This window comes from Sphaerulina musiva, assembly GCF_000320565.1.
Source record: "Sphaerulina musiva SO2202 unplaced genomic scaffold SEPMUscaffold_3, whole genome shotgun sequence".
NCBI lineage: Eukaryota > Fungi > Ascomycota > Dothideomycetes > Mycosphaerellales > Mycosphaerellaceae > Sphaerulina > Sphaerulina musiva.
The window spans coordinates 2,212,447-2,229,663 of NW_016017385.1; the positions used below are offsets into that span (position 1 = coordinate 2,212,447).

A 17,217-nucleotide genomic window follows, 5' to 3' on the forward strand; every position below is an offset into this window, starting at 1 on the left:
TCGTCGAGCACCCATCCATGGCTGGAGGTAGCACCTTCACCTGGGGCCATGCCCTCCGCCTAGACTCGAACAAATCGCCCTTCTCCTCACCCCTTCCCGCGACCCACAAGGCCTTCGCAAACATCAAACCAGTATCATGGCAGCGACACAACATCGGCGGCATCCTCACCACCGTCTACGGAACCGATGAGCTGCCACAGCACCCCGATGAGGTGGTGGCATTATGGCTGCTTCACGGAAGAGGTGACACGCAAGACAGCATGGCATACACAGCAGCCGCAATGCTCGAGGCATGGAACTCCCAAAGAAGGCAACATCAACACCCGAACCAGAAGGGCTTGATATGTATATGCTTTGATCAGAGGAATCACGGTTCGAGAATGATTGAGAATCGGAATAATATCTCTTGGAAGCAAGGGAACCCCACACATGGGCCTGATATGTTTTCGACATATGTCGGCACAGCGCATGATTTGAGTCTATTGATTACACAAGTCCCGTCATACTTGCCCTTCAAGATCCATGATCACATCTGTGGAGGCGTGTCTCTCGGAGGGCATGCGACCTGGGTCGCACTTATGAATGAGCCGCGAATCTCAGCTGGGATGGTGATTATTGGATGTCCCGACTACGTTCGACTCATGACGGATCGTGCGATCAGAAGTAAAGTACAATCTGCCATTTCGTCTGACCCTCCTGGCCAAGATTTCCTGGGTTCGCCCGACTTCCCGCAATCTCTGTTAGCTGCTATTGAGCAGTATGACCCTGCAGGCATTCTGATGGGCGAGCTTGATGTAGTAACGGGAGACGATCATTTGCATTCTCCCTCGGAAAGGGAAGTCCAAGCTCTGCGGCCTGTTGTGGAGCGTACCCTTGCTGGGAAAAAGATCATATGCCTGAGTGGTGGTAAGGACAAGCTGGTGCCGTATGCTCAGGGCAAGATCTTCTTGGACTGGCTCAAGCGAGGTATTAGTGAGGGTGGCTGGGCTGCCAATCAAAAGATAGCACTGGAAGATATCCAAGATCCCCACGCTGGACATGAGTTCTCAGCTGTAATGCGCAAGGAAGCCGAGCGCTGGCTGTGTGAGCTACTGTCAGATGAGACCAGAAGTGCGAACAGAGAAAGTAAACTGTGAAGAGAAGTGTGCACGAGATGGCATAGGCGAAGCTGTGACTCTGTACAATTTCTTTTTAACCTAAACAACTCCCTACTTAATTCTCCCAGGGCGAATGAGGCTAACGCATCAACTCTATCGATTCGGAGTGAATCCAAGATTAGCCAGGTCCTGCAGGAAAGCGGTATCGTTTCTCAACGACGCTCTCTGGATGGCAGCAGTGATGATGCTGGCATAAGACCAGGTCAAGTCCTCACAGCCCTGCGGAAGGCCAGTATTTCTGTTGTACTCCTCCGCGAGCGAGCCATCGGCAGGAGTATAGAACTTGGCTGTTCTCATGAACGCATCACCCCAGCCGTTGAGACTATCGATAACAGCATCAAACTCTGCTGAGCCGCTGCTGTATGTCTCGCCAGTAGTGAGGTTGGCGCTCGGGGCGAAGTAGTCGAAGAACGATTGCGAGGTGTTAGTCACGGCCATGCTACCGGCATCGCTATACTCAGCCGATGCAGTCCAGAAGTACTGTGCGACAGCCGCAGTAGTCAGATACCATGGATTACCTCCATTTTCTTGCGTGCCCGTGCCATTATAGATGTCCTCGGGATATCTCCCGATGGGTACGCCGAGCACCTGTCCAGACGAGTCCTGGGTCACGTTTGCAAGGGTATAGGTTGAAATGAAGCTTGTCACGAACCGGACGACTGTCGATTGAACCTGCTCGTTGGTGTAGCTGTACACGCCATCATTCGCATAGCCATGTATCAACGCCAAGATCACGGCTGCGTCAAGGTATGATGCTTTGTTGCTGAGCACGGGACCGTACTCGTAGAGCAAAATCCCTCTGTTCACGTCCCAGAAGACATCTAGACTCGCGGTGAGTGCATCGGCGGCTTCCTGTAAGGTCGATGCCGTGGCGTTGTCGCTGACCGTGGCGGCAAACTTGGCTCCCATGACCAACGCCCTGCGCTGTACCATTCTGGTATAGAAGTGGTCAGAACTTTGCTCTTCCCACAGGTCAAAGCTGGGAGAGGTCCAATTGCGAGCCACGAACAGAAGATCCTTCTGCACTGGTGCCACATTCGGATACGTGGTGGAGTCATATATTTTCTGAAGGACGGTGGTCTGGTTGCCACCAGCTGCCATGTAGCTCTCGGCGAACTCCATCAGCGTAATGGCAGCAGTGGCGGGTCCGTCATTTTGCGGTCGTCCCCACGGGCCGGTGAAGACGGTGTTGTTGAGGTAGAACTTGGGCTCCCCCAGGCCAGTCTGCAGATTCGGGTCATTCTGCTCGACCGCTCGGGCCATGGCATAGGCGAACAGTTGGTCTTCATATGCTTGCTTGGCGTCGGCCTCAGTGGCTGCTGCGTACAGCTGTTGCACCACTTCCATGGTGAGGGAGGAGTCTCGGACCCAGTCGTATTCGTAATCTGGAAGCTTGCTCTCGAACGATGGACCACTCCGACCCGCCACGACGACCCCGTCGACCGCTCCGGTGATGTTCGGGTCGATGTTGCGGAACATCTTGCTGTATGAAGCAGTCACTTGGGATCCATTGGACGCTGCGAGCCATGATGTAATGTCGTCGCCGAAGCCGAGAGGCATGGCATACGGTGCAGGTGGTGCAGCAAGAGTTGGTTCGGGCTCACCACTCGCCACGACGGTCTGGTTCAATGACTGGGTGTATACGGTTCCCAGGTCGACCACGTTGTAGGTCAGATTAAGCAGCTGGGTGATACCATCGACATATGCGAGCGTGCTGGAGCCCCAGATTTCGAAATTGGTATTTTCGACTCCATTCTGGTAGCTCAAGGCCACTGAGGCCAGTGGTGTGCTTCGTCCTTGGCGATCCGTGTAGTAGAGAGTGACCTGTTTGTTGTACGCGAGATTATTGATGTACGCCGTGGTATTGAGCACACCGCCGCAATAGCTGAAACTGGAGAGGACCACGTTGGTGTTGCTGTCGGAAGGTGCACTCGTTGTGAGCGTGGTGGTGTCGCAAGCCTGAGCAAACGATGTTGCGGCGAGCATACAGCCCGTCAGGACATGTACCAATATTCCCCCCGGGGGCCCCATGGTTGGTGCTGATATAAACAACAACAATGGGATTTGTGAGAGTCGAATACAACGGGTATCACGTAGGAGGTATATACAATAATAAGGTACATGTAAGGTAGGTATTATTTTCATTCTCTCCCCGTGGCAAAACAGACTACTGTACCTTACCTTGCGGGCAGACGCTACACTACAGTAGAGTAGTGGTATGCACATGTGATGTGGCCTACCAGATGCATGAATGGGAGTATCCGAGAATCTCACCGACAGCACCAGCAGCGGTACGCGTGCAACAGGTGCATGTTGATCTTGGTTTGCTTGGGTGCTTTGGTGCTGATCTGGAGCAGAGCGTTTTGATTCGTGAGAGGGCAAATGAATGTGTCGACAGAGTGCGGGCCGACCTCACCGCACCCACCTTTTCGTCCGCGGACTCCGGAGAACAAAACGTGGAGCATGCACCAGTCACCACTACCACCTATCAAAGACGTCCTATACCTGTACCTCCTATGAAAAGACTATTATTGTTTTCATTATATTCGCCCGTCCACGACACACGCGGTTACAGCGCTGGCCATCTCCTCGCCCATGACTCGTGGGAAGCCGCCGAGTGCGAGTGTTGTTCCGTCCTCGCAAGAACACGACTCGGAAGGATACGGCGACAAGCTTGAAGCAGGACAGAGATACTTGTTGCCTTCTCCGGGGGATGTTGATACAGCAAGCGGTATGGAGGACCTCCAGGAGACTCATGATAGTAGGTAGGTGTAAGAGCGGATGCGGCTGGCTGTCTCTCGATGCGAGAACGGTGACGAGAGGAATGACAGGGACAAAGATTGGAGGACTGAACACATTGTTGGATTGTGGGAGGATATCCAGCTCGCTCGTGGTTAATGCACATACTGCTAGTCCATAAGACGCTCGTTCAGCACTGTATACCTCCTACCTCCTACTGATCATGGAGATGGAGATGGAACTACACGGCACTCAAATTACTCGGATTGGCACATTTGTCTCGATCAACTTCTACTTTCGCTTCCTCTCTGTCTCGAGCATACATGTATCTCAAGTGATGTTACCGCATTTTGATTGATGATCAATCTCCCTTCCCGTTATCCTTCTGTCCGGGCTCCAGCCACTCTCCCAGCCCTCGTCTACTCCACATCCCTCTTCATAGAGCGATCCTGAACGTGTGACACAGCAAAATCACCAAATCCAAGTTGACATCTATCTCTGTCACGACACAACACATCACAAGAATACCTAACCATGTCCGGCTTCAAGAAAATTGTCGACGCAGTGCAAGCAGCCTCCGCTTCCAGCCCCGCATATTGCCGAGAGCTGACTGATATTCGACCAGGCTCACGAGCAAATACAACAAACCGTTTCCCGTCACCCTACTACCCTCTGCGATCGGCTATTACTTGGGAGTGCAGTCCGGCAAGCGACAAGCTGAAACACTGGAGGAATTTCGTGGTGTCCACCAAGAGAATCAAGCCATGTTGAGGCAGATATCCAATAATTCATCGAAATAGTGTTCCCATCACACAGCTTCAAGCCAGGCCAGGCCAGGACCCCGCTATGCCAACTGGAGACTGTTTGGGACTTTGGGTCTACATGGGGTCGACGTCCGTGCTGATGGCCCCCGTGCCAACGCGTGGCTCCTGACAAATAAGGAACATAAACGAGCAAATGTAAGGCTTCGTCATCAATACAAGGCACTTTGGCGGAGTGGTTAACGCGCTGGCCTGCTATTGGAACTGTACATGTCACATGTACTCAACTGTATAGCCAGTTCCTTCGGGAGCGTGTGTTCGAATCACACAGGTGTCGCACCAAGCTCTTTCTCTTTTTGGTTTTTGTCGCTATATCATGCTTTTGGTTGCAGGGTAGTAATTGTGCAATGCTTATTATATGCGTGACCTTCATCTGCTGCCTGACTCCGCTATCAATGATTTCCTTCCCATGTACCTTTTTTATTCGGAGCGCGCTTATACCACGCACTACAGCAAGCGCCCCAAGATACAGATTCTATAGGTACATGTACACACCACCTCCTTGGGGAGGCACACATTTTCCTTACCCCTTCTGCTCAAATCGCTTAGCAGCTTGCTTAACCAAACCGCCACCCACGCTGCTCGAAGAATTACCAACCTGATCACTCGCCACCAACTTATGCTGACCCAGAACATCACGAGCTCGCGTCCGGTTCTTCGACAGCGAGCTCACCGTGCTCGAAGCGAACGCGGGAGGCGCACTGGCATGCAAACTCTTATTCACTGAGGCCGAGCCTTCATCGTTATTCTTGCTAGACGGCGATGTTAAGTCCAACGAAGTGATATTCTCCCAAGATGCTGATGTCCTCTCGAAGTCGACGGTGATGATAGAAGAAGGTGTGCTGGATACATGAACCGAAAGTGAGCGCTTCGTGGAGATTGGACTTGGAGTGTGGAATATTGCCGGAGCAGGAGCAGGGTTACGATAGTGGTGGTCTGGAGTCTTGACGGGCGAGGGTGTTGAAGCTCTCAATAATGACCTGCTCTGCACGCCCCTCGTCGAAACTGGCGACTCATCCAAAGAGAACTTGCGGACGCGACGAACGATGGACGGTGTGCTAATGGTTCTGATTACCCGGTGTGTGGAAGTCGGTGGCTTGGACCAGGTTCTTGCAAGCGCGTTGCGAGTCTCTGATGGAAACTGGACGCCAATGTGCCTGAATCTTCTCGTCGGCGTTGCTGGTTCGCTTACTGCTCGATCACACAGCTTCGATGATGAAGAAGGTGTAAGCTCTTTGGGAGTTCTACTGCGGCCTCGAGACTGAAACGGGATCACAGATGCCATCGCCTTCCTGTCAACGAGCTCTTCCGAGCGACGTTTTGTCGTGACTGTGCTTGGTATCAAGAGATTTCTCGTGAGGAGCAAGGTTTGGATTTGGATTGGATGGGTCCATGATCCAAGCTGGATGAGACTATCGATGGCATCGATCGTGAAGACTGCTGAAGCATACATGGCGAGTATTCCCACAGCGGCCAGCCAGGTGGAAATGTACAGCTCCAAGTCTGCAATCTGGAATCGGTAGAGGATAGTTGGTGATATGAGTACCATGGCGCAGCTGATGACGGAGCCCATGATGGCCAAAGTAAGCTGTATGGCTTCTATTGCGAACGCATGAGCCATCGTAGTCTTCGACAAGCCCGTGGTGGTGTTGGCCGAACGGCTGTTGGAGTATCTGTATGCGAGGCTGAGAGCCACCGAAACAGCGACAAGCACGAGTGGGATACGAAGCAACATGATGGCAATGGTCAGTATGTTTGCACTCGTGAAGGGACTGCCCAAGTTATTGAGAAGGGGAAAAAAAAAGATACATTTTGAATGCCAGATGCAGCGTTTGCCGTCTCGAATGCTGCTGTACGGACAAGTGAGACATACACAGCACATGTCTCGCTTGTTCGTCTTTGCTCAGTGAACCTCCGCCCCAGATACACGTTGCTGCGGTATTCAACAAGATAGAAGTATGGAACGGCCAGCAAGATGTTGGAAGTTTCCCTTTTCTCCTAGCCCAGTCCTCGGCAGAAAACGCCTCACTATCATGCCTACATGATGAACAAGCCCAACAAGGCGAAATGAACTTTGTACACGCTTTCATCGCCTTCTACCGTCTCATGGGCTTGCCACCTTGGAACTTCCGTTGCCCGGGCTGGCTTCCATAGTTTCGTCTCGCTTGGTCGGGCTTCTTCATACTCGCTCCAAGGTTGATGTCGACTTTCGGAGGAACAGAGAATCCAAAACCTTTTGCCACTTTCTTGAGATCGAGCTTGTGGATATCGAAGACTGTACGCAGAGAGTGTGATGCGTAGGCTTGGAGGTAGGATCTGTAGCCATCTTTGGCCGACTGTGATATTTGTCAGTATAGGATTCATGAATGAGAGACGTATGGACTTGCCTTGTTGAGATAGTAATTCTTGCCGATCAGCATTTCCAGTTGGGACTGAATATCAAGAATCTTCTTGGGCGGGATCTCGAACTCCACGAGAGGCACTTTGGCTTCCTTGAGATGTGACAAAAAGCCTACTTCGCTGGGTTGCAAGAACATTAAACTCTTTCCTTTGGCGTTAGCACCTCGCGCAGTACGTCCGACGCGGTGAATGTAGTCTCGTGGGTCGTCCGGGGGGTCAAACTGCACAATCCAATCCACAGCAGGGATATCGAGACCTCGTGCCGCCACGTCTGTGCAGATGAGCGTTCCTGAAGTTGCGTTGCAGAATTCGAAGAATGTATTCGTCCGTTTCTGCTGCTTTTGCTTTCCGTGGAGGTCGAGGACTGGAAGATCGATGTAATTCAGCAGTTCGGAGTAGTATTTGACGCAATTGCAACTGCTGAAGAAGACGATGATCTTCTTCTTCGGGTGCCGTTTGAGGAAGGTGAATAGTAAGCGAAACCGCATGTCGGAGTCACAAATCACGTAGCCTTGCTCGAGACCAGCGACAGTGCTATACTCTTGCTTGTCATCCACGTTGATGTATAGCGGTCGCTCGCGAAGTGACACTCGCGCGAGATCTGCAACTTTCGTAGTTTGTGTGGCAGAAAAGAGCATGGTTTGGCGGTCTTCCTTGGGCAGAATCTTGACAATCTGGCGCATTTCATCTTCAAATCCAACCTCCAAGATTCGGTCAGCTTCGTCAATGACGAGAGCTTTGACGTTCTTGAACACAAATCCTTGCGTGTTCTGCAGATGGTCGAGGAGTCGTCCAGGAGTGGCAATGAGCAGGTTGACACCCTTGGCCAACTTCTCCGCCTCCGCTCTCCGATTCGCGCCTCCGATGACAATACCAAATGTTTGTGAATGATGCTCCATCAATTCTCGTGCCACGCCAAAGATCTGGAGTGCCAACTCCCTTGTGGGCGACACCACAATCACACCAGTTCCATTTCGCGGCTTGAAACGCAGCGCGTGTAACAGTTCCACACATGGTATCAGGAAGGCCAACGTTTTTCCCGAACCAGTCTTCGCTGCTCCCAAGACATCCTTTCCTGCTAGAAGAGGCCCCATAGCTCTTCGCTGGATCTCGGTCATGTTCTCGAACTTCATCTCGTTGATTGCCCGCATCGTCTTTTCACTTAGATTGACATCAGTGAACTTCTGCGGTTCTTCGGCAGTATTGGGCAGTGCCACCCCGAGCTCTGAGGGAAGATCTGTGGCCTCGCCAGCATGTCCGTTCTCTTTAGGCACTTCTTCTTCTTCTTCTTCTTCTTCCTCTTCCTCTTCCTCTTCTTCCCGGTCCTCCTCGTCTTCTCCTTCTGGCTCTACACCATTCTCTACAGTCTGGTCCACATCATCAGATTCGAATTGAGCGAACTCCTCTTCATTCCCGTCCCCCGACTCTTCCTCTGCATGAGCACCGGCATCTGTGGCGGCTTCTTTCAGTTCCTGATTGACCTGATCCTCTGCCTCTCCCTCGTGCGCTCCCTCCGCAGTTCCCTTTTCCGCTTTCAGTTGCTCCTTCAGTCGCTTCTTTTCCTCTTTGCGCAGTTTCTTTGACTTTTTCTGACTGGACTGCTCCTCTGGCGCAGAGTCGTCGTCCTCAACTTTCACTACTGGGGCCGCGACCACCTTGGCCTTTTTCTGCTTGACAGCATCGCCGTTGACAGGGCCTTCGCTCTCGTGCTTGCGCTTCTTCTGCTCCGTCTTGGCCTTCTTCACAGATTTTGTGCCGTCCTCGACGCGGCCCTTGTGTTCCATGGCGGGCGACGGCAAGCCACCCGACATCAGCGCTGGATTGGAAGGTCTGTTGTTGCTGTTGGGCCGCTTGCGCTTGGTAGAATCGCGGATAAAGTCGTTGTAAATCGTATCGGGCTTCCAGGACATGAACATGAGGATATCGAATTGTTGCTACAGATGGACAGAGCTTCTCTAAAAAATTATAGCGGGTAGAAGTGCGGGAGCATTCCATACTCTCTGCCCGCTCCCGGCGCCTCGGTCCGCTCCCTTCCAATCTAGAACTATTTCCAAATTCCAAACTTGTTCTTCTTCTTGCCTCTACCACGCTTTACTTTGCTACTACCACCAACAACAGCAACAGAAACGGCGAGCCAGCGACACACTCTCTAGTATGATATGATGCGCTCAATATGGCTTGCGAATCACAGAAGCCGTCTACTCGCCGTCTCCGGACATAAGAGGCACCACCGTTGAGACAGCAAGTCGCACGTGATCATTCCCAACAAACATCTTTCCAAGTTCCAACCAAGACGAGAATGAGATGATGCTTCGGAGTTGCCACCAGAATCGCTATACCGCACGTGTCATGCTCGCCGTTCGCGAACAACGAAGTCTTCTCCGAAAATACTCATGGAAATTAGATTCGCCGCTGTTCGCTATACATTTCTTTGTCCGCCTACGAGCACAATTGCAACAAAGACCGTCTTTGCCACGATGTGCACACTTGCTTATATTCCCTTGACGTCGTCCGTTTGCAGCCTCTGTCCTTTCAGATATCAAATCATCTCCCATCTGCACATTGGTATTCTGCTGGCAGAACCACCGTTACCTTGCTACACCTATCTCATCAGCCTCCCGAGCAAGCAGAACCCCAACTGCAACCACATACAATGGCAAAAATTAACCATGGGAAGCGAAATAATAACCCGCAGCAGGACCAGTATGGCAATCAGATGCAATATCAGAACCATAACCAGTATCAGAACCAGTATCAGAACCAGTATCAAAATCAGAACCAGAATCGGAATCAGAATCAGAATCAGAACCGAAACCAGGATCGAAGCCATAATCAAAATTCGAATCAGAGAAACCAGCAGGGCCCCAGTTGCGCTGGCTGTGGGCAGACAGGACATGCTTTCAATCGCTGCGGCAGAAATGCCAATGGCGAAAAGCCGTGGAGATGCACATTCAAAGGATGCCTGAATCCCGTGGCTGACCACATGACGAAAGATTGTCCTATGAAGAGAGCATACAATACTGTGAACAATCCGCCCAAGCAGGGTCAGCAGCCGTACGCTCAGTCCAATAACGTGGACAAGTCCAATCTCTACTGTGACCACTGCAGGAAACGGGGTCACGCCAAAATCGATTGTCGTGCACTCAGCAGATATGGGGCCGATGCGACCATGACATCTCCCCTTTCAACGTCACAGCCCTATTGCAAATACTGCAATTCGACAGCGCACACCACAGAAGTATGCACTAATACCGCAAATTGGACTGCATACCAGCCGAGTAGATTGAAGTGCTCTCGTTGTACATTACGCGGTCATACGAGCAACTCCTGCAACAACCCGGCCGGCAAGGACTGTGCCTACTGCTTGGCACCTGGTCATGAGAGAATGGAGTGCCCGCAAATATCCAATTGGAGGAGACAGGGATGCAAAACACCCACTACTGCTGTTCGTCAGACCTTCAGACGTGGGGGTGACACGGCCAGCCGATCTAAATTCGAAGTGAAATTTACCGATAAATTGCACCCCACTCAGAACAAACGCCGAGTCCTCGAAGATTGGCGATTGGAATATCTACAGTCCGTCGGTCACATGACTGAGGTGGACAGGCTCAATGCCGAGTCGCGGATGGATCATCTGGAGCAGGAGATCTTGGAGGAGGAAAGACATATTTTCGAGCCGGCTCCAAATCCACTTCTCCTTCGGCGAAAGTCACAAGTCCTTGGTAGTACTGGTGGCACACGCCCAACCAGAAACAAGCCGCAGATTAGAGCTTCTTCCATTGCTGCCTATCATGGTCGCAGCCCCTCCTGGGTAGAACACGTGGTGGCAGAAGCCCTGGTCAAGGACAGGAGCAAGGACGAGAACAAAATCTTTCAGAAAATCGCTAAGTCGCGAATTGCCTACTCAGCCGAGGACTACGGATCCAAGATTTTGCAATATGAGAACGTTATCCTCAATGCCGGAATTGGAATCACTCGAGCTCGTATGAACGATGTCAAGGCGGAACTTCTTCGTGGTACCAAGATCTACCGTGATCCCCTCACGATAGCAGCTTTGTTCGGTCGCAAGATTCCAATCTGCTCTACGTGTGGCGAACATGGCGCCGTCTTCGATAAAGTCTTCAACCTCGTTCACCCCATGACTACTGCCACTGAGCTGTATAGCGAAATTGACGATACTTCTCATCCGGGTTGGGGTCTGTTCATCTTGTTTCGGTGCACGTCGCGTTGCTCGAGCAATGGCTATCACTTCGTCAAGATACCGAAGTCGATCATCGGCAATATTGATATGACTGATCCTCAGTATAAGCCTTGGGGCGATCTCGCTTGGGAGGTGCGTTGAATGGACAAGGACGAGGTGGATTGGTTGTACTTATTGTTTGGGGGGAAGGAGGAGTGGGAAGGGGGGTCGCATATTTGTTACCTTGGTTCAATGATGTTTCTAGAGCGTATTAGGTATTTCTCTCATTTCATGCTGTTTCATATAACCCCTTTCACCTCGCTGTCCTGTACAGTAGTTCGTATGCTGCTGCTGGGACAATGCGCGACAATCACATCCATTCCAGCAGTGAGTTCTCATGCCTCCGTTACCCGTCTCGCTTTTCTGCACGTCCATCTCCGGACAGTGTGAGTAGGCAGGCATGAGATTGCCCATCTCACTTTGTGTTTCGAATGGATTCGCATGAGGGAGATGTTGTGGCTGTCTACCAAGTGTCATTCTAGGCAAACTCTACTTGCACAACGTCTTCCTCCTTACTCGTGCGTGACACACACCCTCTTGCCGGATCTTGTCTGTCACCCGATCTAACCCCCTTAACACCCCAAATGTCCTTGATCAAGGACGCCAAAGTCTGAAAGTATGCCCACTCCAACAGACGCATTACGCATGTTACACTCTCATCTCTTCCGGCTTCTACTCTTGGCCTTTGAAGGTCCACCTCCAGAAGCATTCGTGTCGACACTGCCTGCGCGAGAAGTACCGTTGGGAGTGCCCTTGATACCATTCACAGCTTTGTTCTGCGATCTCATGTTAGCCTTTCGACCTTTGCTGGCGCTACTTCCCGCTTGTCTTACTTTTGCACCACCCGTCGACGTCCGACCCTTCTTCTTCGCCGGAGCTTCCTCATCCTCTTCATCTTCCTCCTCGACCACTCTCTTGTTCTCCTTGCCGCCCTCCATCTCACGAGTGACAGTTGTGATGAGAGTGGCACAGCGACGACTGATCTCTTGTGGTGTGCGGGACAGGAAGAACCAATCGAACCGGAACAGTGGTGACTCGCGAATCTCGTCTCGGATCTTTTCGTACAGGCCCTCTGTATCGATTCCATACTTGTTGAGCATGACTAACAGGAAACGGTCTTCCTCCTCCGTATAAATCTTCTTGTTAGTCGTGCTGACAGTGTAGTTCAGCTTCAGCTGTTGCAAAGGCACACGATACATTGCAAGCTTCTTCTTGAGCAACTCACGTTGCTCAATGACTCTCGCAGCACGCTGTTCGCCTTCCTTGATAGCTGAGATGTGCTTCTCCCAGTTGTGGATCTCCTTGTAGCGCTTCCAGAAGACTTTGGCGTATTCCTTGACGTCTTTCGCATTCTTGCTATCCACCTCGAGAGCGATGCCGTCGTAGTCATTACGTCCGTACTTGGCGCTGCCATTGACGAACTGTTGGAAGTCACGCTTATTCCAGTCACCAAAGCCTTCTTCTGCGAGCTGGTCCTTCTCGGCAATCTCTTCTTCGGTCAATGGCTCAGCATCATCAATATTCTTCTGCTCAAGCTCCTGGTCTTGCGTACGTTGATCTAGAGTGTCTTCATCACCGTCTGCAAGCGGTGCTTTGATGCCATTCTCCTTCCGGAAAAATGCCGTCTCCTTCTCCTGCAGATCGCCTAGCCGCGGCGAGAAGAATTGATAGTCGTGCAAGGATTGCTGTTTTGGTGCCCTGGGAACTTTCGGCTTTGGGTCTGGTCGTGGCCCACCTGTTGCCAACGCGTTGCGATAGTACTTGTCCATCGAATAGGACTGCTCCTTGCGCTCACGCTTGGATGGGTTGATCCAGCTGAGACCAATCTCCTTCTTCTTGGGAATGAAGCTCTCGCCATTCCACTCATACGCAGCGCCTGCTTCTGTGTTGAACTTCTGCAGGTCATCGAGACCGAGCTTCTCGTACCTGGAAGCTATCTCTTTTGTGCGTTCCTCGCCGTGGCGCAGAATCGCGTCGAGATCATCATCAGCAGCACCGCCCTTACCAAACGCACCATACCCATCTTTGGATTCGAAGATGGTCTCCGCCCCGTGCTGAATCATGCCCAGAAGCTCATCTTTAGACGCAGCCGCCTTGGCCTGTTGCTGTGCGCGGCCTTGCTGAATGACCAGCTGGTCAAGACGAAGCTTCTGCGCCGCTCGCTCGAGCACCTTCTCCTCGATTGCGTTTTCGGTGATGAAGCGGAAGACATGCACTTGCTTCTTCTGGCCAATACGATGAGCACGATCCATCGCTTGCAGATCGGCTTGCGGGTTCCAGTCAGAGTCGAAGAGAACGACAATGTCGGCACTTGTCAGGTTGATGCCCAAACCACCCGCACGAGTGGTCAGCAGAAAGATGAACTTCTCAGAGCCTTCCTTGTTGTAATCGTCGATGGCCGCAATACGGTCCTCGTGGGCAGTAGAGCCATCAATGCGGCAGTACTTGTAGCCGCGCATGACAGAGTAATCCTCGAGAATATCCAGAACACGCGACATCTGGGAAAAGATGAGAACACGGCTGCCTTGGGCATGCATACGCTTGAGCAGCTTATCCAGCATGACCATCTTCGCCGCGTTGTCGACCAGGTGCTCATCCGTAGTGTATGGGGGACCAGGCTCGGCGCCGTCAAAAAGATAAGGGTGGTTACAGCATTTCCGCAGCTGCATGACGATGTTGAGAAGACGCGTCTTGCTCTCCTTGTTGCCGGCGGCGCCATTGACAGCATCGATATCCTTCTCCAGAATACTCTTGTACCACTTGATCTGCATCTCGCTCATGCCCACATACAGATTGACTTCCTTCTTCGGCAACAAGCTCTTCTCGACATCAGCCTTGACACGACGCAGCAAGAAGGGACGCAACACGCGGTGCAGCTGCTGCACCACAGCGTCTTGGTCGGCATCCTGGTTATTGAACCACGAGTCGAACGCCTCGGCATCGCCAAACACATCTGGCAGCAAGAAGTTGAGCAGTGCCCACAGCTCGTGCAAGTTGTTCTGCAGCGGGGTTCCTGTGATGAGCAGTCGGTTTCTGGAGTTGAAGACACGAATGATCTGAGCGAGTGAGGACTCCTCGTTCTTGATGCGGTGCGCCTCGTCAATGACAATGTACTCCCAAGCAAACTTCTTCAAGTGGCTCTTCTCCCGCAGAATCATCTCGTACGAAGTAATGCAGACGTCAAACTTCTCGTCCACGAGTCGCTCCTGTATCAGCTCTTGACGTTCATCCTTGGCACCTTGCAGCACCAGCACATTGATTTCGGGAATCCACTTTGCAAACTCCCGCTTCCAGTTGTCCAACGTAGACTTGGGCACAGCCACCAGATGTGGACCAGTGATGCCCTGTGTAAAGCGCAGATAGCCAATGAAGGAGATGGTTTGCAAAGTTTTCCCTAGACCCATCTCGTCGGCTAGGATGCCCGATATTCCATTCTCGTGTAAGCTAATCAGCCAGTTGAGGCCAGCGACTTGGTAGTCTCGCATCTCGCCGCCCTGGATGTACTGCGGGCTCTCGCGGAATATGGTGTGCGCGACCTTGCCCTCCTGCTTGCCCTGACGCAATAGTTCTGCATCTTCCTCCTTTTCTGTTCGTCGCCGTCGATCACCTGCAGCACCGCCCTTGCGCTTGTTGCCAGCCTGCTGACGCTCAGCGTCTTCCTGGTCTTGCCGATCAATCTCCTGCATGATTTCGCGGATCTGGGGGTTGGGGTTCGTGTCGATAAAGTGGCGGAATAGATCGGTCAAGCCCAGCAGATATCGGAAACGCTTGATGGAGTCGTCTTCCTTGTTGTCGCCCAGGCGTTCGTGCTTCTTGCCGAGCATGCTCTTGCGCAGAGAGTTGCCCTCCCATCGCCTGGAGCGGCCGTCTCGGGGAGCATCGCCCACAACACTGTTGGCTCCAGTGGGGTTCGACTCGGAGTCTGTGTAGTCGGGCGTATCGAGCATGACGGCGTCTGGCAGGCTGCCGTCACCAGCACCCAGTGCGGACGAGCTCGCCATCTGGAGCAGTGAGCAGCCAAGCTGGACTGGCTGGGCAGTGATGGTGGTGGGGTGGAGTGTGTCGCAGCGCGACTGTTTGCGCCTGGCTCGGCAATGTGCCTAGAGCTTGCGCCAGAAGACTCCCGTTCTGGCGCGTCTCGGGAAGACTCGACGCGTGACTGATGGCAGCGTGGACGTGTCTTTGGCGTGTTTTGGTCGCAGTGTGATGGGGTCGAATAGCGTCGCGCGTGTTGGTGTTGTAGGTCCCAAGACAGGAGTGTTGGTGGTGGTGGTGGTGGTGTGTGGGGAGGGATAGAGGGAGGATGAGGTGGAGGGAGGTGGAGGGAGGTATCATAGTTCTAGCGCGAGGAGAAAGTGTAAAGTTCAAGCTTCAAGCGCGCAGTTGCATGTACGCTAGACACGCCCGTGAACCGTTCACCACGCAACGCAATGATTACCTCAGGTGACAATAGTGTTTTTTCGTACCTGTACGTGGATTGAATGGAAGCGCTGTAAGAGCCCCAGTAGGCGACCAGTTCAACATGACTTGAAGCTTCCAGGTTCATTCTATTGCGAAAATGCATACACACCTATCCATGCATACTGTAGCCTCACGCTCGCCGGCGCCTGCTCGTTCTTGCAATTAGGAATACATTGAAAACTACCTATACACCAACGCCTGCATTCCAACCAGCCTAGAAGATGGAATTGACAATGTTCCCACCAATCGTCGCACCAGCACCGAAGATGGCAGCGTTGCCCAGCTTCTTCCCAAACTTCTTGCCCATCTCCTGTCCCTTGCCAGGCACTTTTCCTTCCCCATTGCCCATTTGACTCGTCTCCAGTGGCGCATTGCCATAGTTGTTCGAGTAGTCGGGCGCGGGTGGTCCCCCGGGCTGTGCGCTCTTCTCGTCTATGACCTTGACGTACGAACGGGGGAAGATACCTTCCTGGCCCGTTCTTTGCGAGCGTCCTTTCCACCACTCCGCATTCATGTATTCGGTGACGGTGATGTGGTCGTTGGGCTGGAGTTCGAGGTCGCCCGCATCAGTGGACGAGTAGGCATAGAGTGCTGTGGCCATGGCCAGGGGAGGCCAGTTGGCTGCTGGCGGAGGTGGTGTGTTATATGCCGGGGGTGGCTGTTGTGGTGTATGTGCAGGCTGGTAGAATTCGGCCTTCTCGTTGTGTGTGCCGTTGTCATTGATGTTCAAGTGTGCCATAGGCTCTGTCGGCGGCACATGTTGTGCGCTGGCTGCTGCTGCGTCGACGGCGGAAGGCAATGCGCCGACTGAAATGGGGGCATGCAGGGCAGTCTGGGACGGTATTCTTTGGAGAAGGTCGTTGAGAGTCTGTGGAGTGATGACTGAGGCATCACAAAGATACTCGAGTTCCTGTTCCTGATCAGTGCCGCTCCGCTCCGCTCCGCACCGCTCATCTCACTCAATGTTCCCAGGTGAAGTGCGTGGGTGGGTGCATGGGTGGCGTGCTCACAGCTTTGATGGTTCGAATGGAGCGATTGACCATGGCGGTCTGCATCTCTTCTGCGGCGGGCATGGCGGATGCGGGTGGCAACGAAGGAATCGACAGCGCCAACCGAGTGTGTATGGTATAGAAGAAGAGGAGGAGTAGGAGGAGGAGGAGGAGGAGGTGTAAGTTTGTTAGTAGAAAGGAGGGATCCGGTACATACGAGGCGATGATAAGGTACCCTGTTGTGCTGAGCCTCTCGCCAAAGCAGCTCCTAGTGATGAAACCACTCTAGAGAGTCCAGCTCCACCACACCTCACCAGCTGGCCAGTGGCAGCATCACGCGCGAACGAGGTGGTATTATGATATACATACTATAAGGTACCTGAATATATCATACAGTCACAAGCTACATG

The 17,217-nt window shown here is 52.5% G+C and overlaps 9 protein-coding genes and 1 non-coding gene across 10 annotated transcripts; 5 read left to right on the forward strand and 5 right to left on the reverse strand.

The window, feature by feature from the left end:
• Positions 1-17: 17 nt before the first annotated feature.
• On the forward strand, positions 18-3,207 carry SEPMUDRAFT_155380 (uncharacterized protein; the record flags this gene model as incomplete). Its single annotated transcript, XM_016907615.1, has 1 exon — positions 18-3,207. One exon carries the CDS (start codon positions 18-20, stop codon positions 1,134-1,136), a length of 1,119 nt encoding a protein of 372 aa, XP_016762845.1. The 3' UTR covers positions 1,137-3,207.
• SEPMUDRAFT_148356 (carbohydrate-binding module family 21, glycoside hydrolase family 15 protein) lies at positions 22-3,207 on the reverse strand. The gene has a single exon (XM_016904869.1). The coding sequence runs from the start codon at positions 3,186-3,188 to the stop codon at positions 1,251-1,253; it is 1,938 nt and encodes a 645-aa protein (XP_016762846.1). The 5' UTR covers positions 3,189-3,207; the 3' UTR covers positions 22-1,250.
• A 512-nt stretch (positions 3,208-3,719) lies between these two features.
• Positions 3,720-4,181, forward strand: SEPMUDRAFT_148357 (uncharacterized protein). Its single transcript, XM_016904870.1, has one exon. It carries the CDS (start codon positions 3,871-3,873, stop codon positions 4,075-4,077), a length of 207 nt encoding a protein of 68 aa, XP_016762847.1. The 5' UTR covers positions 3,720-3,870; the 3' UTR covers positions 4,078-4,181.
• A 341-nt stretch (positions 4,182-4,522) lies between these two features.
• On the forward strand, positions 4,523-4,696 carry SEPMUDRAFT_39848 (uncharacterized protein; the record flags this gene model as incomplete). The annotated part of the gene is made up of 1 exon (XM_016908760.1): positions 4,523-4,696. A coding segment is annotated over one exon (174 nt), but the record flags the coding sequence as incomplete, so codon positions are not given.
• Positions 4,697-4,878: 182 nt separating this feature from the next.
• Positions 4,879-4,994, forward strand: SEPMUDRAFT_t20. The gene has a single exon. It is a non-coding gene; the product is annotated as a tRNA-Ser (tRNA).
• A 246-nt stretch (positions 4,995-5,240) lies between these two features.
• SEPMUDRAFT_115991 (uncharacterized protein) lies at positions 5,241-6,452 on the reverse strand (the record flags this gene model as incomplete). The annotated part of the gene is made up of 1 exon (XM_016901211.1): positions 5,241-6,452. The coding sequence occupies one exon, from the start codon at positions 6,450-6,452 to the stop codon at positions 5,241-5,243; it is 1,212 nt and encodes a 403-aa protein (XP_016762849.1).
• Positions 6,453-6,514: 62 nt separating this feature from the next.
• SEPMUDRAFT_63404 (DEAD-domain-containing protein) lies at positions 6,515-9,025 on the reverse strand. Its single transcript, XM_016909637.1, has 2 exons — positions 7,105-9,025; positions 6,515-7,053 (listed from the first exon to the last, which is right to left on the reverse strand). Exons 1-2 carry the CDS (start codon positions 8,926-8,928, stop codon positions 6,814-6,816), a joined length of 2,064 nt encoding a protein of 687 aa, XP_016762850.1. The 5' UTR covers positions 8,929-9,025; the 3' UTR covers positions 6,515-6,813.
• A 1,261-nt stretch (positions 9,026-10,286) lies between these two features.
• On the forward strand, positions 10,287-10,517 carry SEPMUDRAFT_40633 (uncharacterized protein; the record flags this gene model as incomplete). Its single annotated transcript, XM_016908792.1, has 1 exon — positions 10,287-10,517. A coding segment is annotated over one exon (231 nt), but the record flags the coding sequence as incomplete, so codon positions are not given.
• A 1,010-nt stretch (positions 10,518-11,527) lies between these two features.
• On the reverse strand, positions 11,528-15,640 carry SEPMUDRAFT_148359 (SNF2 family helicase/ATPase). The gene is made up of 2 exons (XM_016904871.1): positions 12,191-15,640; positions 11,528-12,133 (listed from the first exon to the last, which is right to left on the reverse strand). Exons 1-2 carry the CDS (start codon positions 15,356-15,358, stop codon positions 12,014-12,016), a joined length of 3,288 nt encoding a protein of 1,095 aa, XP_016762852.1. The 5' UTR covers positions 15,359-15,640; the 3' UTR covers positions 11,528-12,013.
• A 244-nt stretch (positions 15,641-15,884) lies between these two features.
• SEPMUDRAFT_148360 (SH3-domain-containing protein) lies at positions 15,885-16,981 on the reverse strand. The gene is made up of 2 exons (XM_016904872.1): positions 16,829-16,981; positions 15,885-16,728 (listed from the first exon to the last, which is right to left on the reverse strand). The coding sequence occupies exons 1-2, from the start codon at positions 16,889-16,891 to the stop codon at positions 16,033-16,035; spliced, it is 759 nt and encodes a 252-aa protein (XP_016762853.1). The 5' UTR covers positions 16,892-16,981; the 3' UTR covers positions 15,885-16,032.
• Between the last annotated feature and the right edge of the window lie 236 nt (positions 16,982-17,217).